Raw genomic sequence first — 21,282 nt, forward strand, 5'->3', positions numbered from 1 at the left:
TGGCTGTTAGGGCAAATGAGGATTTAGCTCACATGTGGCCTTCAAACCCTCCCTCCTTCCTTTCAGTAGGATTATAGCACTGTTTTAGTTTCTTCTGTTGGTTATCTTTGAACTTTAAGTAATCATTTTTACCTTCATTTCTTATGGTATTCCCATACACCATCTCTCTTGATCTTCCGAGCTGTGAGAGGAACATCTCAGCGCCCCACCCTTGCCTTTAGCACACCTTCCCCACTCCCACCTGTAAGCTGTTGTCATCTGTGTCTCTTCTTTTGCAAAATCAAAGCTGATACTGTGTGTATTCTGTTCTGTAGTGATTGGCAAGCCTTCTTTATTTTGTCTATAGATTGTGTTTCCAAGGTGGAATCCATTTTGTTTACGTTGTTATGAATATGACTGTTCAGTCCATGGCTAAGTCATGGAGCACGATTATGTTCCCTTTCCTGAACAGTTTTTTGTTTTTCTGTTTCTCATTGAGCATTATTCCCCTTTGATTCGTGCTGCCCAGTTTTGGTCAACGTTGAAAGGTTAGATTTTTAAAAACCAGGAATCATGTGTTGCAAGGAACAGATCCCACTCAAGCAAACTTGAACGAAAGGGGAGTTTATTGGAAAAATGTGGTGGTTTCTCAAGGAATCCAGTGGCAGGAAGATTGGCCAGTGTGAGGAACTGACACCAGGAACTAGGAAGACAAGAACTAAGGTTACCTTCTGTCACTGTGGTCAAGTGAGCACAGGGCATCTGGCCAGCTCTATAAGCTGCTCTGCTCAAGACCTCACTAGAGATCCCCTGGAGATCCTGCTTCCCGTCCCAGATTTCTAGGAGCAGCTACTGACTGGCTTAGTGCAGCTACTAGATTTACCCTCTGTGTTCAGGAGTCTGCCTAGTTGTTTTGGACGATACTTCAGAGAGTGTTCACAGTAGTGGTTATTTATTCACAAGGCAGGAACTTTGTATGCCAGGAACAGACAGAGAGGTTGACTTGGAAAAGTAACCCCTCGCTTGCTGGGGGACTCATAGCTTTTAGACTCTTTTTCCAGATTTCAGAGTCTCAGCCAACACATAACTCTAAACCACGTGAGCTGTCTTTTTTCTTCTCTCCTGTTGAGCAGTGCTGGAGAAAGCTCTAACCAACATGGCATTTTCTTCTTCTCCTTGTTCTTTTGTCCAGAGTAATTGGGAATCTTGGCTGCTGGAGGATTCTAGCCGAGCTGAACTGCCTGTGACAGACAAGAGTGATGATTCCTTGCCCATGGGAGTTGCCATAGATTACACCAACCAAGTGGAAATCACCATCAGTAAGTGTAGTCTGACATAGCTTAGTGCAGAAGTAGTCTTCTTCCCATGATGGTTAATATTCAAATCCAGCTCTACGTTTTCATGATAGAATCTACTCTGCTGTGCACTTTTAACTTGTTGTACCATGTTTCTACTTAAAGAGTGAGAGAGTGTGTTGTACAACACTCATCTAACTTGAATGGGTATTCATTGACCGAGGTCACATACTCTGTGTGTCTGAGCGTCTGAGTGTTGGCGTGTCTGTGCGTGCTTTAGAATACGGCCGAAACACACAGCGCTGATTTCATAGCTTTGTCTCTGTGCCCCTTCCAGGTTCCCGGTGCCTCCCAAGGGGACAGCACCCCACGGCACGCCGGTGCTGCATACCAATACTTGGTTCGAAGGCCTGGTTAGAAAATGGAGGCCTCAGGCACAGGCTTCCAGATGGGGCCTGAGCACATGCTCTGAGTCTGTCTTCTCCCCTGCTGAGGTTCGGCAGGGCCGCAGTCCTATGAAATGTGAAAGTGAGACAAGACATATTCTTTCTCACAGATCTAGAGAACAAACTAGTGGTTACCAGTGGGGAGAGGGAAGAGCTGGGCAATATAGAGATGGGGGAGTGGAAGGTACAAACTGTTGGGTGTAAGACAGCCTACAAGGGTGTATTGTACAACATGGGGAATATAGCCAATGTTTTGTAATAACTATAAATGGAGTGTGACCTTTAAAAATTGTATAAAAGAATAAAGTAAGAGAATAACAAAAAAGAGAGAGAGCAAAGGAAACAGCATAACCAACAGCATAACGAAAAGGCAGCCTGTGGAATCGGAAAAAAAAAATTCCAAACCATATATCTGATAAGGGGTTGATATCCAAAATATATAAGGGACTCATACAACTCAATAGCAAAATAAAACAAAGTAAGCAACCTGATTAGAAAATGGGCAGAGGACCTGAATAGACATTTTTCCAAAGAAGATGTACGAATGACCAACAGGTATATATGATAAGGTGCTTAACGTCACTAAATACCAGGGAAATGCAAATCAAAACCATAATGAGTCATCACCTCACACCTGTTAGGACGGCTGTTATCAAAAAGCTAAGTGATAACAAGTGTTAGCAAAGATGTGGAGAAAAGGGAATCCTTGTCTACACTGCTGGTGGGAATGTAAACTGGTGCAGCCAGTATGGAATAGAGCATGGAGGCTCCTCAAAAAATTAAAAATAGAACTCCCATGTGAGCCAGCAGTTCCACTTCCCTTTCCAAAGGAAATGAAATCTGGATTTTGAAGAAATAGCTGCACTTCTATATTCATTGCAATGTTATTACTGCAGACAAGATATGGAAACAGCCAAAGTGTCCATCAGTGGATGAATGGATAGAGGAGATGTGTTATATATATACAATGGACTGTTCAGCCATAAAAAGGAAATCCTGCCATTTGCAACAACATGGCTGGACCTTGAGTGAAATAAGCCAGACACAGAAAGACAAATACTGCATGATCTCAGTTACATGTGGAATCTAAAAAAGTCACACTCAGAGAAGCAGAGGCAAGAATGGTGGTGGCCAGGGACTAGAGGGTGGAGGAAATGGGGAGGTGTTGGTCGGAGGGTAGAAACTTTCAATTATGTTATGAATAAGGTCGGGGATCTGTACTTGAAATTTACTAAGGGCGTAGATCTTAACATAGATACACTACTATATATAAAATAGGTAACTAAGAAGGACCTACCCTATAGCACAGGGAACTCTACTTAATACTCTGTAATGACCTATATGGAAAAAGAATCTAAAAAAGAGTGGATATATGTGTATGTATAACTGATTCAGTATAGCGGAAACTAACACAACATTGTAAATCAACTATCCTCCAATAAAAATTTAAAAAAAAAAAGTTTTCACCACACACACAAAATGGTAAAGTACGTGAGGTGGTGGATGTGTTAATTAGCCTGATTGTGGTGATCATTTCACAGTGTATACATCCATCAGGTCATCATGTTGTATACTCTAAATACGTACGATGTTTGTCAGTTTTATCCCAATAAAACTGGGAAAAAATATTTGTTTACAAAAAGCCATATTCGCGCTTTGTGCTTCATTTTAGAAAGGTGTACCCGTCAGACACCACTAAGTTCCTTGTCCTTTCCCTGGTCAGGCTGTTTGGTCTGATTAGCTCATTTACTCTGATTCTCATAAAGACTTAATTGACAAAATACATGCTTATGATTCAACTGTGAATGAATATAAAGTAGTGGGACTCACTTCTTTGTGCCCTACCATGTGTTTTCCAAAGAGGCTCATCTGTCTTTTTTTTTTACTAAAGGAGTCGCTTCCTGGAGACTCCTCTGTCTTGGTCAGGGGAATGCTAAACCTACCTCCCAAACACCGGGGCACACGTAGAAATCGGAGCTTTGGGAGTCAGAGCCACTGCAGGACTGCTAGAGCTTCCCTGTAGGGCCGGCGGGATGGTGGCCATCTGATCATGGCGGTAGCTCTTCTTTAAGGAGCTGTTTCGTAAAAGGCTCTTCAGATCCAAATCAGAGCAAACCAACTCGAGCTACTGTAGAGATGAGTCCTGTGAAGCGTCTTTTGCTTCCGGCAGTCTTCCGCTTCTGGGCCCAGGCCCTTCAGTCGACTTGGCCCTTTTATCGCCTTTGTTTTCTTTTTTAACAGATGATGAGAAGACTCTTCCTCCTGCTCCAGTTCTTATGTTACTTTCAACAGATGGTGTGCTTTGTCCATTTTACATGATCAATCAAAATCCTGGTGTTAGGTCCCCCCTCAGGACACCAGAGCGGCTCTCATTGGAAGGAGAGCGACAACCCAAGTCATCAGGTGCGTGCCTCCCCCCGTTTTGGCCGAGAGGGGATACCGAGGGCTTGTACAGGAGTATTTGCTGGGATGAATACTGTGAGGACACACAGTGGTTATCTTTATCAGCCGGTCTGTCTTATCGAGGCAGGACTAATCTTTTCCTCAGACACATGCACATACTTGCCTTCTCTCACCCCCAAGCTTTATTCTCCAACCTTTACTTTAGAGAAAAAGGAATCTCAGCCCGATGGATCCCATTAGGTAATTTACTGACAGTATCCTATTATAAGACCCTATATTATGTGGTCTGAAACCTAACATGTTTAATCATGAGAGGTTGGTTAAATAAATGATTGTACATCCATACAGTGAAATGCCATGTAACTATTAAAAATGTTATATTTATTGACAAGGAAAGGACAGAACATATCGTAGAAGAGCGCTGTATACTCTGATTCCTTTTTTATGAGAAAAATATGTACATAGAAAAGATACTTGAAAGATGTTAAAATCTAAATAGTGGCTATTGCTGGGTGATGAGAACATGGGAATTTTCTCTTTGTATTTAATTTTCTTTAGTTTTTTTTCCCCCTCCTCTTTGAAGATATCACTTAAGTAATATATGTTTATTGGAGAAAAATTAGAAAATACAAAGACAGAATCACTACAGAACCCATCATGCAATAGCCAGTCAGCATTTTGGTACATATACTTCACATACATAAATGCATGCATATAAATGCCAATCTGCTTTTTCAAAATTTTCACAATGGCAGTGTATCACTTGTGAGAACAAAATGAACTTTTTAGAAGGGCATTGTTTCATATTTTGGAATTTTACTAATATTTCTCTTTTTGAATTCTGTGAGTATATAACTAGTAAGTTTTTTCTCTTCTAATATAGCTAAAAAAGCTCATACTGCCACCAATTCTATATCTAGGAAGAAATGTTGACCAGTTGGGTTGGATGTGGTGGAGAACACTTAGGGGATCTTTTCTCACTGCTTCCCAATGCAGAGTGAGTTGTACTTCATAAATAGAGCCACTCAGATACTTGGGCTCCTATTAACTGGCAGTGTGACCCCAAGTAGCATACCAGCTGCCTTGCATAGACTGTATCAGTGTTGTTGTGTTGGGATATCTCCGTATCTGCAGTGTGTACTCTGAGTTATTTTTTCCCCTTTAAGTGGTGCTGAGTCCCATGAACTACCTACACTCAGTTGCTGGGTCTGTCTGTAACAAGCATTGTACCCTGTGAAGTCGGGAGCCTGTGGGATGATGTTTGTTTCTGAGCACAGTTCAGTGTGAGGGACTTGCTACAAGCCCCTTATTCCCCGAGCACGAGCAAAGACCAGTTTTACTGTTTGCCTCTCCTAGAGAAACCCCATGTTCCCTCATGCTTAGCCCTGAGGTAACAGCCACGTTTAGATGAGAGGAAGAGAGCCACTGAAGGGGGAGGAGGTGTCCCACCAGTTCACCAGCTCTAGCTGAAGCTGGCTCATGGGTTCAGAGGACATCAGTGGTTCTGCTTGCTTCCACACTCCAGCGCCAAGGATGCTGGGTTGAATGATCACAAATAGCAGCATGATGGTTTTCAGATATTTCGTTCCATTTTCAGTGGGGAAGATGCCTATGATTTCTTTTGGGTTTGGCGTATGCTTTTTGTATTGGTCTACTAAATGCATGGAAGTGATTAACACATGTGCTTGGGTCTCTAAGGAGGTAAGCTCTTGTTGGTTCCATGTTTATTGTGTAAAGGAAGTATTAACAGAATAGATAGGCTTGCATTATATACTATCACAGAAGTGACAATTTACCTGGGGGTCGTTGTTTTCAGAAAGTGGCATTTTCATAGTTGTGTCCTAAGTATTTCCTTGCTTTAGACATAGTGAAGATAAACTGTCATCTCTGACAACTTGGAAGAACCAAGACCCATAAATGTATTGTTAAAAAATACTGCTTTCTTAGTTAGTTATTTAATTTGGAGAATTAACATGTTTACTTTATAGAAAGTTTGGAAAATAGAAAAAATTTTAAACTTGCCTTTTATGGTATTCTCTTTCAGTGTTTTTTCATAAACATCTTTCTTCATAGTTGTGATTATATTGTATGCATAATTGGTATGCTGGTCTTTTATTTAAATTTTAAGTGTTTTCCAGGTTCTTAAATAATTTTTATGATTCATTTAGGAGTGTTTAACACTCTATTGAATATATTTTACCATTTGGGTTGTATTAAATATCTTTTTCATTTTTTAGGTTATTTCCGTAGTCTTTATTCTTAAAATTGGGATTACTAGGTACATGTTCTATGATTTTTGAGACATAATGCTAAAATGCTTTCTAAAAGACTGTGCTAAAAAGGTACCTAGTAGTGATAAAAAGTTTCAGGTTTGTTTTACCCTTTCAAACATAGGAGATTATATGTATTTTTATTTTGATAATTTAGAGGACAATCAAAAATATGCCGCATTTAAATTTGTATTTCTTTGATTAGAGAGATTGAATATATTTTCTTTTTGTGAATTAGATTCCCAGCTTATATCTATTAAAGTCTCAAAATTTTTTAAATCTCAATTTGTATGAGCTTTAAAAAAAATAAAACATATTACTTGTCATTTGCTGCAAATTTTTTTTCATTTACCTTTTGGTTGTATAACTATTTCTGTACATAGTCAAATCTTTATCTTTTGTGTTTTGTTTTTTTTTTTTTTTTGGTCACTTTTAGGTTTATCAAGTTGATAGACTCTAAGAGACAACTCACTTTTTGCCTCCTTTGTTTTGAGATATAGTTATATATATGCTTTTGTATATGTGTTTATCTTTAATTAACCTGGAGTTGTTTTAATGACTATTATGAGGTGTAAGTCTGAATTAAAGTTTTTCCCTGATAATAAAATATTGCAGAATAACTTATTTTTCACTGTAACATCGAGAAGTGTATTTTTTCTGCATTACTCAAGTGGGTGTTCATGAAGTCCTATTAGTCTAATGTCTTTTTGCATTTCCTTTTTCCTTCAAAGTTTTAGACATCTTACCATATGGAATGTTTGCTATGGAAAGTCCAACATCAACTCCACTTCCCTTTTTTTTTCCCCTTGTGGAACGAGAACCATTATTTCTGGCTTCATTCTTCCACAAACCCACTTGCTTTCTGTGATGTGGACCTCCACTGTTACGGGGTTAACTTCTGCCTTCCTTTTTCTCCATATTTCTCATTGCAGGAAGTACTCCTACTACCCCCACCTCTTCTCAGGCCCCGCAGAAGCTCGATGCCGCAGCAGCCGTAGCTCCTGCCTCTGTTCTGCCTTCATCACCGGCGGCTCCCACCTCCACCTTCTCTTTGCCTTCTGCCGTTGGAGGCCCTGCTGTGTTCTCCTTTGGCTCTTCATCCTTGAAGTCGTCTGGTTCTGTCACTGGGGAGGCCGCTCCGTGTTCCAGTGCCTCTGATAGTTCCAAAGCAGCCTTGGGCCCTGGAGCATCCTCCTTCTCTTTTGCTCCTCCTCCTCCTCCTCCTCAGGCCTCCCTCGTACTCACCCCTGCGGCCTCTCCCATGGCACCCTCAGCTGCCTCATTCTCCTTTGGATCATCGGGTTTTAAGCCTACCCTGGAAAGCACGCCAATGCCAAGCGTGTCTGCTCCAAACACAGGAATGAAGCCCACCTTCCCACCATCAGCCTCTGCAGTCAAGGTCAACCTTAGCGAAAAGTAGGTAACACTTAAAGTTTGATGGATAGAAATACCGCTTGTTATTCACTAGAAATAGAGTTGCTGTGAGTGGAGTTATTGAATAGATTTTCTTTTCCTTTTTCCCATAGTAATACTTGCAAATGGTAAAAATTCAAACAACATAAAGGTTTGCATTTCATCAGTGGACAGAGTCCAGAGATGTCTCTTAGAATTTTTTTTTTTAACTATTAGAAGTTTATACTTAAATGCTTGTTTTGCTTTTTCAGATTTTAAATGTAGGAGATATTCCTTACTTTTTTTTTTTTTTTTTTTTAATATTTTATTTATTTATTTATTTATTTATGGCTGTGTTGGGTCTTCGTTTCTGTGTGAGGGCCCTCTCCAGTTGTGGCAAGTGGGGGCCACTCTTCATCGCGGTGCGCAGGCCTCTCACTATCGCGGCCTCTCCCGCTGCGGAGCACAGGCTCCAGACGCGCAGGCTCAGCAGTTCTGGCTCACGGGCTTAGTTGCTCCGCGGCATGTGGGATCCTCCCAGACCAGGGCTCGAACCCGTGTCCCCTGCATTGGCAGGCAGATTCTCAACCACTGCGCCACGAGGGAAGCCCCCTTACTTTTTAAAAATGAAGCAATACAGACTATATATCCCTTAAGGAAAATGAATCTCTCTAGTCCTTTTTCTCCCTTGTGTCCACTCTTGACTCTCTGAACTGTTTTCCACATAGCCACTGAGTGATCTTGTGAAATTGTAAATACATCAGATGACAGTCCCCAGCGGCTTCTCATTGCTCTTTGAGTACAATCCAAACACTTCAGCGTGGTATTCCACTTTCCTCCAGATCTGGGTCCTACTAACTCACTCGTATCTTATTTTTTACTTCTTTATCTGCTTGTTTTGTTCTCACCACTAGCATGTAAGCTTCTTGAGAGAAGTAATCCCTTATACCTTGTAACCCTTCCTAAGATAGCCATTGAGTATAAACACTACCAGTTTTCCCCCACTCTTCTGTATTATCTCTTGTTACTATGGAGGGGCTGCTGGCCGCTGTCATTGTTAATATTAAATTTGCCACGCAGCCACTTCATTCTAAAGGTTGCCTAGTATCCCATTTTGTGGCCACACCATAATTTATTTGACCAGTCATCTGATGCTGGATGTTTAGATTGTTCACAGACGTTTGCTCTTTAGGTGAAACTTACCTCCCCTGCCCAGTAGATGGTCAGCATCCCAAAGATGGTGACCTGCTCTCCTCTTCCTTCCTCATTCCCCAGAGATGATCACCCCACAACGAGTTCTCAGTAATTTCCTTGACAAAAGGAGAGCACTAAACTCTCCTAAGTCCAGTAGAGTCCCACCCTCTTTCTTTACTCAGCTTGATAGAATTGACAATAAATGTTTTATACCATGATAAACTTAGTTTCATCATCATGTTAAGTACTTATTAGATATTTTCACTGAATTTTTCATTCCAAATAAGCAGATGATAAATGCTTTCATGCAGCTTTCACCTTTTATAAGAAATAGCTAAATGTTTGCATTTCCTGAAGGCAAAAAAGTATGGATAGTAAGTTATCCTTTGATGATCGCTCATGACCAGCGGGAAAGGATCTCACAGCGGCAGGCTATTTTGATCCATTCGGGCTTCCATTTTCAGGTTCACGGCCGCGGCCACCTCTGCTCCTGTTCACAGCTCACAGAGCGCACCCTCAATGCTGCCATTCTCCTCGGCCTCCAAGCCAGCATCTTCTGGACCTCTCAGCCACCCTGCACCTCTCTCGGCATCATCCAGTTCCTTGTCATCCAAGTCCTCAGTCTCTTCCTCAGTATCGGGTATGATTTTAAGGAAACTGCTTTAGAGCTCAATCCTGAATTCCCAGATGAATATTTTTCCAAGTTGTGGGACTTCCCTGGCGGTCCAGTGGTCAGGACTCAGCGCTTTCACTCCCAAGGGCGCGGATTCAATCCCTGTTTGGGGAACTAAAATCCTGTAAGCTGCACGGCACGGCCAAAAAAAATTTTTCCAAGTTGTTTAAAAATCCTTACTTGTAAGGACTGTTGTTTAAATCCTTTTTCTTGTTTCCTGTAACTCACAATGAAGTCCTGTGGCTTTTGTACTCTGGATTGGGAAGGTTCACAGTGGCCTCAGTGCTGCCATGCTGTCTCCATCTTGTTGTGGGACATTTATCTTCACGCAGAGCCTGCCCTACGTGAAGTTCAGTCACAGAGCAAGTCTTTAAGCCACATAGATGAGAAGGAGCCTACGGTGGCTTTATGCTTATTTCCTCTGATGACTGTCTTTGGGTTTTCACACTCAGCCCTACCGCAAGCAAATTTATTAAATAAAGATCATAAATGGGAATAATGATTATAGCCAAGTTGAAGTGCATTATAAAACCCCATGAGTAAATGTACCCAGCCTATCTCTTTCTTCTTTCAAACCTACAGAAAGGTTGCATAAATTATATTCTGAATACCATGCCCTTCCCTGAGAGTCAACACTTGCTAACATTCTGCACCATTTGCTTTATGTCTTTTTTTTTTTTTTTTTTTAATTTATTTTAGGCTGTGTTGGGTCTTCATTACTGCGCGCGGGGGCTTCTCATTGCGGTAGCTTCTCTTGTTGCAGAGCACGGGCTTCAGTAGTTGTAGCTCGAGGGCTCTAGAGCGCAGGCTCAGTAGTTGTGGCTTGCAGGCTTAGTTGCTCCACGGCATGTGGGATCTTCCCGGACCAGGGCTCGAACCCGTGTCCCCTGCATTGGCAGGTGGATTCTTAACCACTGCGCCACCAGGGAAACCCCGTCTTTCCTTTTTAATGTAATTTTTTTTCTAAAACATTTGAAAGTTAATTGCAGGCGTGAAACACTTCACCCCTAGGAACTTCTTTATGTTTCCTAAAAATAAGGGCACTCAATACATTGTCACACTGAGGAAATTTAACAGTAATCCAGTCTACAGCCAGTATTCACATTTCCACAGTTGTCCTTTTAATGTTCTTTGTAGCCGTTTTTCCCCCCCTCCAATCCAGGAGCCACTCAAGGATCACACGTTATATTCCGATTTTGTCTCGTTAGTCTCAACCAGTTTCTCACCTTTTTTGTCTTTCTCAACATTAACATTCGTGAAGAGGTCAGGCCAGTTAGTTTTGTGGACTGTCCCTCAATTTGGATTTGAGAGTTTCCACATGGTGAGATTCACATGAAACATTTTGAGCAGTAATACCACATAGGTGATGTACATCACATCACATGATTTCTTTTTGTCCTGACGTAAGTGATGTCAGTTTGCTCACATGGTTGGGATGGTGTTTGTCAGATCTGTCTCAGTTTTTAAGTTGGTTGCTTCTGTGAATTCCAGTGATAATACCTAGCCAGACATACTTGGGTAGCCATTTGGTGTTTGAGCGTCAGGAATAATTTTATCTTGATAGATATTGAGCAAGCATTGAGCTGTGAAATTCCTGAAATCTTCTCTCTTACCTATTGCTCAGGAGAAAGGGCTGCCTTGTGGCGTTTGCCAAAGTCACGTCATTCTGGGACTTGTCATCAAATTCTGAAAAGCACCTGTCTGTGACCCAAAAAATTAACAAGCCTTCCTTAGTCTTTTCCCATGTTTTTACAGTTTGGGAGAGAGGAGATGTACCATAACACACGTACATTTTCTCCGTTTCCACCACTTACCACCCAGATCTCCCTACCCCCATTGACATATTTAATTCTTACAGTTTGGTGGGTCTTGGATTATTGGATTGCAATCCCAGTTGTACACTGGACGCAGTGGGGTATCCCCTCCCTAACCATTTAATCAGGCTCTCTGGAGATGAGGCTTGGGTATGAGTTTTGGTGTATTTTTTTAAAGAACTCCTAGGTGATTCTAATGCGCAACAGGGTGAGACTTGTCCTAGAGGCTTCCAGGAGGGTCCTGAAGACCTTGTGAGTTCTTACAGGGCGATGGGGATTACTGTTCTGGTGGTCTTTAAACTTTGCCCCCAGTTCCCAGAGGTGCATCAGGAGCCTCTGCGGGGAGTAAGGATGGGCCAAGTGGACAGCCTCCTGGGCCTCCACACCATCCACATACCTATTATCAGAGACACTCAAGTTCTACCTGCTTTACAAAGGAGTTTCCCGTTTTAAAATGTGATATGTGTTTTTTAGTTATTTGGGAACTGTGGGTGTCACTCTTGGTAACAAAGATCATAAACGGGGGCTAGGGACAATGAGAAACTTTTTTTTTTTAGATTTGAGGAAAGGATGTTCGCGATAGGAGAAATAACGGGAATAAATACTGTTTGTTTTAACTGACTTCTTGTTCCAGCAGGGCGATCTGCTCAGGGTGGTCCAAGTCCAGTGCCATCGATGGTACAGAAATCACCCAGGATAACCCCTCCAGTGGCCAAGTCCGGCTCTCCCCAGGTACGTTTAAACTCAACCTACAGTGCTGTGTTTATTAATTTACTGCCCAAAACATACATGTTTATAAAATGGGTTTTTGTGTTTTAGAATTCACACCTTTGAAATAGTATATAGGATTATGTGATAGGAAATACCAAAGTATGATCTTTGAATATTTGCAATGTGAGCTCATAAAAGCCATTTATCTCAACCCTAGAGTCTTAGAATTGTTTTCTCTGCTGGTTCCTGAGCTTATCCATGTTATGTTCCGTTTGTTGAATTCTCTTTATGTCTGAAGACTGTGGTGTAGCCCCTGATTTTTTTCTGTCATTCCCAAAGTAACCAAGAAATCTACGCACTGCCTTCTTTTTCTTTTTCTTTCCATAACAACTCAGTTTATTTTAGTTACTTAGTTTTTTACTAACATAGAATACACATGGGGGTAAAAAAGGATACATATGACACATGTCCACCTCAGTGAATTGTCACCAGCTGAATACACCTTGGTAACTAACACCCAGATCAAGAAATAGAACATACTAGGGTCCCAGAGTCCCCCTCATGTTCACCTATCTGGTCACAACTCTTGCCAAACAGGTCTCACTATTATGATTTCTAACAGCATAGCTTAGTTTAGCCTGTTTATACCTTCTGTAAAGTGGAATCATACAGTATATATTCTTGTGTCTGACTGTTTTGCTCAACATTATGTTTGTGAGATTTTTCCGTATCATTGTTGCTGTATGGAATTCATTGGGCAACTCTACTACAAGTTTCATTCCATCCTTGACAGGCATTTGAGTAGCTTCCGGGTTTGAGTCATTGTGAATAGTGTTGTTATGACCATGCTAGTTGACATCTTTGGGTTAATATGTGTGTGCGTTTTTGTTGGGCAGATACCTGGGAGTGGAATTGTTGGGTCATAGACTATTCGTCTATTCCTCTCAGTACGTTCCTACTAGGAGTGTATGAGTTCAGCCGCTCCACATCCTCACCACTCTTCGTATTTTTCATTGTTTATTGTTGTTGTATTTTGTGGTTTTGATTAGTATTTCCCTGATGACTAGTAAAATTCAGCTTTTTTTTCATATGACTATTAGCCATTTGACTATCTTCTTTTACAGGGTGTCTTTTGGGTTGTCTTTTACTGATCTGTAAGAGTTCGTTCCTTGTTGAATATGCACATGCATGTGCAAACACATACATATAATGCAAATACTAATACTTTCTCACTCTCTGAATTGCCTTTACATTCTCTTTGTGGTATCTTTTGATGACTACAGTTCTTAATTTTAGTATAATTCAATATATCAATTTTTCTTTTATAATGAGTGCTTTTTGTGTTCTGTTTTAGAAATCATTTCTTATTCCAAGGTCAAAAAGATGTTTTCCCAAAGTTTTATTATTTTACTTTTCATATTTAGATCTGCAGTCTATCATCTCCATTTATTTTTATGGTTTAACTTAAAGAGCATTTTCTGTCCATTTCCCACTTGATTACTTGAGTGCCCTCAGAACAGGAGTCATGTCTTTTCCTTCTGTCCCTCTCCCAGTCAACCTCCTTCCTGCCCCCAGCACACACCTGTACAGGCTCCACAGTAAATGGCCAGTTTACAGGTGTAGCTTTTGGCAGAAAGCATGACACATGGCATTTATTAAATAAAGCTGTTTTAATGAATGCTTATGCAGTCTAAAAACTGTCCATGTGTTAATTGCTGTAGGTATCAAATAATCCGAAAGCCATCTCAAGTTATAACATCTCTAAAGCAGAATTCTTGATTTCCATCTTCCCCAGAACCTGTTCCTTTTCTAGTATTCCCATCTCAGTAAGCAGCACTAACCAGGTAGTTTGCTCTACCCCCAGTCCAGAAGTCATCCTAGATTCCTCTCTTTAATAGCACCTCCCCCAGTCCATACTAGCAAAGGTCTTGCCAGCTCTGCTCTGTGATGTGTCATATGTCATAAATCCACATCTCTGTCCCCTGCTAACATCGTATTTCAGGCCATTATCATCTCTTCCCTCATTAGCCTCCTGACTCCTCTTCCTATTTCTCTTCCTACCTGTCACTGTCATCCATGCTCTATGTAGCAGTAGGAGGGATCCTTTAATATCATAAATCAGAGGATAGTTTAAACTCTCCTAAAACTCCGCTAGTACTTTTCCAACTCACTTAGAATAAAATCCAGACTCCTTGGAATAGCTTTACACGACCTGCCTCTGCCTGCCCCCAGCTCCCTCCCTGACTTGATGTGCCCACATTCACTTTATATCTTTGCCTCAAACTTGCCAAAGTCTTTCCTGCCTCAGATTCTTTGCACTTGCTCTTCTCACTGCCTGGAGGTGCTTCCCCTAGAGCTTTCCATAGCTTTCTCCCTTTCTTCAGGTCTCAGTGCAGAGGCAGTGCTCAGTGAGGGCTTTTGGGCTGTCTCATGTCAAGCAGTGCCCACTTTTATTCTCTCTATATGTTCCTGTTTACTTTTTTCATATCACTTATCACTAGCTGAAATTACCTGAGTTGTTTACTTCTTATTATCTGTCTTGTCCCGGTAGAATGTGAGTTCCATGAGAGTAGGGACCTCATCTACCTTGTTTACCTCTATCTAGAGCATGTCTTATACCAGGAAGGTACCCAGTAAATACGGGTTCAAAAGAGTGAGTGGTGGGACAGTGACGGTATTGTGAGAGCGCCGCACCTGTGATAGGCACGGAGCCACCTGCTCCAGGAAGCCATCACTTGGGGTGTGGGATGCACTTTAAAACCTTTGCCTTTCATTTCAGGCAAAATCACTTCAGCCTCCTGTTACAGAAAAGCAGGGACATCAGTGGAAAGAGTCAGATCCTGTGATGGCTGGAATCGGGGAGGAGGTAAATTTGTTCCTGCAGATTTTTCCAGAAGTAGCTCTGATAGTGAGACTTGACTGGCTCTGAGTGTGGACTCCTACGTGACTGTTTTATTCTGGCATTGAGCCTTGGCGTGTACCGGGAGTCTGCGCTGTTAGCGGGCCCGGGAGCAGTGACAGACATGACTGCCGTGCCATTCAGACTGAGCCGTCCCCTCATTTGTGGCCTCTACAGGTCACTCACTTTCAGAAGGAGTTGGAAGAGTTGAAAGCCCGAACTTCCAAAGCCTGTTTCCAAGTGGGCACTTCTGAGGAGATGAGGATGCTGAGAACAGAATCAGATGACCTGCACACCTTTCTTTTGGAGATTAAAGAGACCACAGAGGTTTGTGTTTTTGATATTCTTCCTAAGTTGAATTGCACATTTGCAAATTGTTGTCCTGATACTCCACGGATGTATGTATTTTCTCTCTTCAGGAATCACCAGTCTTGTTTTTTATGTGGATGAGTGGTTTACCTAGGAATGCCTGACTTCAAATCCTACCTTTAGCACTTAATAATAAATTATGTGACTTTGGGCAAATTATTGCAGCTATTCTATATTTTAGTTTTCTCATGTGGAAAATGGAATAATAAGTACTTTCTACCCCATTGACACTTACAAGGCACTCCATAAAAGTTTATTCTAGTTGTTAATTTAGTTTAGATATATTTGAAAATTTACTAAGTTTTTTTTCTTGGTATAAAAGCAGACTTTAATGAAGATACTGTGGGTCATTTACAGGAGAAAATTTACTGTCTTTTATAGTAAATTGTTAGGTTATAAAGGGTTAAGTTTAAGGTAAAAGCAGGATACTTAAGAGCATATACAGTATAAAAATAACAAATATTTGTTGTTAACTGTTTATTTACTGTGTTACAATTATTACTACTTACTATGTGCCAGGCATATCTATATTATCTCATTGAATCCTCACAGCTTTTCTGTGTGGTAGGCACTATTATTCTTTTTGTTTTGCAAGAACAGGAAACCAAGGCTTAGAGAGATGAAGTAATTTGCCCAAAGCCACCCAGTTACTGAGTTATAGAGCCAGGATCCCAGTTCAGACTGCCTGACTCCAGAGCTCTGGTCTTAAATAACACACTTGGAAAGAGGAAGGTTCTCAAGGGTGGGGAAGGGATAAGTTGGGAATTTGGGATTAATAGATACTACTATATGTAAAGTAGATAGACAACAAGGACCTACTGTATAGTACAGGGAACTATATTCAATATCTTGTAATAACCCATAATGGAAAAGAATCTGAAAAAGAATATATATATATATATATATATATATATATATATATATGTGTGTGTATATATAACTGAATCACTTTACTGTACACTTGAAACATTGTAAATCAACTATACTTCAATAAAATTTTTAAAAATTAAAAAAAAAAAGAAAGAGGAAAGTTCTCCACGGTTTTAACAGTGATCATCTTTAGATGGCAGGATTACCAGTACTTGTCTTATTTCCTGAGTTTCTGATCATTAGAGTATGTATTTTTTTAATGAGGAAGGAAAAAAAATGAACATTAGTATCTTTCTTTCCAAGCAGTGAAATTCACTTTTTGCTATATTCATATGTTCATCATGTTAAATATTTGAGAAATACCACCTTCCTTGATCTAGAAAGAAAGGTTTATTTCTTGGAAATACCACTTTTGTATCAATTCATCCTCGTACCTTTTCTAGTCTCTTCATGGAGATATAAGTACCCTGAAAACAACTTTACTTGAGGGCTTTGCTGGTGTTGAAGAAGCCAGAGAACAAAATGAGAGAAACCGTGACTCTGGGTATCTGCACTTGCTCTATAAGAGGCCGCTGGACCCCAGGAGTGAGGCTCAGCTCCAGGTAGGAGAACCCCGCCAGAGCTGCTGAGAACAGACTCCTAGACAGGCGCTCCTTTGGGAGGTACACGCTTGCCCAACTGCTTGTACAAAGTTGTTCATTTCCTGTGAGTGTTGACCCACTTGGCATAGACTCCCTTCACTGTCGCAAAGGAAATGGCACTTTCCCACTTAAGGTTTTTTGGATTAAACAAAAACATAATTCTTAATTAAACCTTAAGATTGGTAGAGAGTAGCTGTTAAAAAAGATATGTTTAGAAATCAAATCAGGAATAATAATTATTAAACTAGCAACTGTTCATTGGGCACCAAGTACTCTGTGAGGTGTTTTTTTTTTTGTTTTTTTTTTAATATAAATATATTTGTTTATTTATTTATTTATTTTTGGCTGCGTTGGGTCTTCGTTGCTGTGCGTGGGCTTTCTCTAGTTGTAGTGAGCAGGGGCTACTCTTCGTTGCGGTGCACAGGCTTCTCATCGTGGTGGCTTCTCTTGTTGCGGAGAATGGGCTCTAGGCGCGCGGGTTTCAGTAGTTGTGGCACACGGGCTCAGTAGTCGTGGCTCGTGGGCTCTAGAGCGCAGGCTCAGTAGTTGTAGCGCATGGGCTTAGTTGCTCCACGGCATGTGGGATCTTCCCAGACCAGGGCTCGAACCCGTGTCCCCTGCATTGGCAGGCGGATTCTTAACCACTGCGCCACCAGGGAAGCCCTGTGAGGTGTTTTTTAATACATTATTTCTAGTCTTCAAACCCTGCTGCTCTGCAAGGTGAGAGTTACTGATCCCATTGTACAGATAAGGAACTGGAATGTCATAGGCTAAGGAGCTTGCCCAAGGTAATGTTGATTCTAGTAAGAGTGGGACCAGAATCGAAACTTCTACCTGCCGGGGCTCCTTCCTGTAACTATTAGCAAAGTTACTTTTCTCATTCTTAATTATTCCTATATTCTTTTTGAGCTAAATCTGAGTTTTGTTTCCATCTTTCAATTTATTCAAAATTGTTGCATCACAGCTTTAGTAGGGGTCATCTCCCAGCACCTTGCCTTTCCCTAGAATCAGGTAGGAAAGGGTGCAGGGGTGGCAGCACTGGCCTTCCTCACCTGGGACCTGAGGGTCTGTGAGTATGGTGAACCCCCTCCTGCCTCAGGATTTGAGGCTGCAGACTCTACTGTTGCTGTCATTTCCATCCCACACCTGGTAAGCATACTGACAGTAGGAAAATGAAAGAAGTGGAGGCCTCCCAGAAAGGCTGAGGAACCCCTGCTGTGTCCTGCCGCCCTTGAGGTATTCCTAGGTGTGTCCTTCTCTTGCGGATGGTAACCCTCTTAGCAGAGAGTGCCGACCACCTGCTTACCACTCATCAAATTACAGGCCTCCACATTGAATCTGGTTACTCTTTCTTCCTGTGTGCCTTTTCACCCCTTGCTCTGTGTGCAAACTAAAAGAATTCAGCTTTGGGTGAACCACTTTCCCCATTCAAGGGAAATAATTTTCTCTTTTCCACAGTGCTAAGTAGATAATAATAGCTAGCATTTATTGAATGCATACCATATACAAAAGAAAGATGAGGAGTCAGAGACGCAGGAACTACCCAAGTCTCACCACTAATAAATGCTGGACCCTGGAGCCTGGGCGGTGTGGCTCAGAGCCCGTGGTGTTCAGCACTACACTGCAGCTGGATAAGTAGCAGCAGAAAGATGGACTTGTAAATACAACGTGGGGTGTGTTGCTGTGGGATTGCAGATGGGGGAGCAGCTGAGCCACAGAAAAATATTTGTGATAGGCCTTAAAAGAAAAGTTTTTTTTTCCTGGCAGACAAAGTTGGGAGGGCATTCAGAAGAAACAAGATTAGTTAATGCACAGAGGTGTGGTCACATGTGAAGTGTCCACAGTAAAGGGCCTCCGTGTAGTCCTGGAGCACTGAGTTGAAACTTGTATTTGATGCTCAGGTTACTGCTGCTTCCTAGAATCAGCCTGGCTCTCTTTAAATGACATTTTCTTCTTCAGTTAAGACACATACCCTTGTCCAAAAATAATTTTGAAAATACAGTTAAACACATTAAGATCTTTGTACAGATGTAAAGAGTGTTTTCCACTGTAAAGCACATTGTCTTCATTTGTATACATGTTTAATGGAATGCTTCGTTTTCATTAATGGAATGCTATATTTTTTTAATTTTTGAGAGTCAAATGGTATAGCCATGAAGGTTAACACTGGACCAATATTTAAAGAAAATTATTGCAGGCCTAAAATAAATTAATAGGTAAGACTTTTAATAATGGTAAATTCAGTTTCTAGTGCTGATACTATTCTTTGTTTTTGAGAAATGAGTTTTTCCCCACTGGTGAGATGACTTCTGTGTTCTACTCTATGAACAGATAGGTGCAGAATTATTTTCAGCACTGTTTTGTAGAATAATTTTGTCTGTATTACAGTTAATTTCATGGGTGGGAGAGCAAAAGCTAAATGGGTGCCCTGTCGGAGTAACAGAGTGCAGTGGAAAATTCCTAGGCCATGTGGAGATACTTTACAGGAGCTGAAAATGAGAACTAAGCAAGAACATTGGTTCCCTAGAGGCCCTAGGCCGATACGCCCTTTCTGTTTCCCTTTTCTTCACACCACCTCTCTGTCACACGCTTTAAAAGGTTGAGTTGCTGTTTTTCATTTGAATTATAACATTCTAATGATTGTATTAAAGCCTGTTAACGTTTCCCTTGTTCATTATGGTTCTCAGTATAAAAAGACTTCAAAGTCATTTTAACTGTTTTGATACACCTTCCTGCAAGCTACTGGACAACTGAGTCATTTTGACATTTCATTTTTTTCTTGTAGGAAATTCGGCGCCTTCATCAGTATGTGAAATTTGCTGTCCAAGATGTGAATGATGTTCTAGACTTGGAGTGGGATCGGCATCTGGAACAAAAGAGAAAACAAAAGTGAGCGAGGCCTATCATCCACTGTGTAGATAGTTGCTGTAGCCCTTTTAAAGGATCATTCAGGAGGATTTATAAAAAACCCTACAAAGGTTCATTCTCTTTGACCCAGTCATTATACATCTAGAAATTTGTTCTACAGAAATAATAGCAATATTCACAATAATTTACATAGAACAATTTATATTACAGCACAATTTATGAGAGTGAAAAATTGGATTCAGTCTAGTTACCCAAAAGTTAGAGGAGTGGCTAATAAATCTGGTCACATTTTTTTCTTAATGCAGAATACTGTGTAACCGTTGAATCGCATATTCTCAAAAAAATCATGTTAAATATGTTTTGTGTTACATGAACTATACAAAATATATAATCCTGTAACTAATTATTAGGTATAAAATATAAAATATGAAAAAGGTAAGACATACAATCAAACTAGGTGACCTCATTGTGGAGGTCTAATGTAGAAAAGGCTGGAAATAAATCTGTCAAAATACTCATACCTGCAAGATGAGATTAAGAGGAATGTTTCTTTTATACTTTTCTGTATATTCCAAATTTTTCTTTGGAGGAAACATTCCTGATTAGTATGGATACCTAAAAGGATGAGAGGAGTGGTAACAGAGGTAGAGGAAAACCTTCTATCCTAATCTTCCATCCGTGGATATTTGGTTTTATGCCTCGTGTTTTCCAGAAGGAATAGAATGCAGTACATTGTGAAAGCAGTAAGGTGCCCACAAGAAATGTGAAAACCAGGTCAGCCCTCAAAATGCTAGATTTCTGAAACACCTATACTTGATTAATGTGATTAGCCTTGTAAGGAAACAAACCAGGAAATGATCTATTCGCTTGTTTACAAAGCTGTGAGGTCACAGACTTTTTTTTTTTTTATTTTAATTAATTAATTAATTAATTTATGGCTGTGTTGGGTCTTCGTTTCTGTGCGCGGGCTTTCTCTAGTTGTGGCAAACGGGGGCCACTCTTCATCGCGGTGCGCGGGCCTCTCACTATTGCGGCCTCTCTTGTTGCGGAGCACAGGCTCCAGACATGCAGGCTCAGTAGTTGTGGCTCACGGGCCCAGCTGCTCCGCGGCATGTGGGATCTTCCCAGACCAGGGCTCGAACCCGTGTCCCCTGCACTGGCAGGCAGATTCTCAACCACTGCGCCACCAGGGAAGCCCCGGTCACAGACTTTTAAGTGGGGCAACCTGGGTGTTGTGTCGGGGGCAGGGCTAGAAGGTGTTTAAAGTTCAGTAAACAGAATTTAATACATTGTATTCTACAGTGTGGAGAAAGGCTTTGTGCCCGACCTGAGGAGCATAGGTATGGGAAGACAGAGGTGAACGTTGATCCTCCAGACACTGGCAGGGGGAAGGTTCTGTGGCCTGGAGCACTTGTCCCCGTGGGCAGTTGGGCCCCTTTAGAGATTTCAGAGCTTACT

The 21,282-nt window shown here is 41.1% G+C and overlaps 1 protein-coding gene across 4 annotated transcripts in view; it reads left to right on the forward strand.

Moving 5' to 3' along the window:
• Positions 1-21,282, forward strand: part of NUP214 (nucleoporin 214) — a 101,100-nt gene that overhangs the window by 14,560 nt on the left and 65,258 nt on the right. For 2 of the 4 annotated variants that reach the window (XM_082400693.1, XM_082400691.1), the window contains exons 10-18: positions 1,172-1,298; positions 3,962-4,123; positions 7,326-7,809; positions 9,444-9,619; positions 12,101-12,198; positions 14,957-15,043; positions 15,254-15,403; positions 16,759-16,917; positions 19,742-19,845. In XM_082400693.1, the coding sequence (XP_082256819.1) occupies positions 1,172-1,298; positions 3,962-4,123; positions 7,326-7,809; positions 9,444-9,619; positions 12,101-12,198; positions 14,957-15,043; positions 15,254-15,403; positions 16,759-16,917; positions 19,742-19,845 (1,547 nt within the window). The remainder of the gene's footprint in view (positions 1-1,171; positions 1,299-3,961; positions 4,124-7,325; positions 7,810-9,443; positions 9,620-12,100; positions 12,199-14,956; positions 15,044-15,253; positions 15,404-16,758; positions 16,918-19,741; positions 19,846-21,282) is intronic. The other 2 variants (XM_082400694.1, XM_082400692.1) reach the window with 1 other exon arrangement.

This window comes from Balaenoptera borealis (assembly GCF_965194805.1).
Source record: "Balaenoptera borealis genome assembly, chromosome: 8".
Lineage (NCBI taxonomy): Eukaryota > Metazoa > Chordata > Mammalia > Artiodactyla > Balaenopteridae > Balaenoptera > Balaenoptera borealis.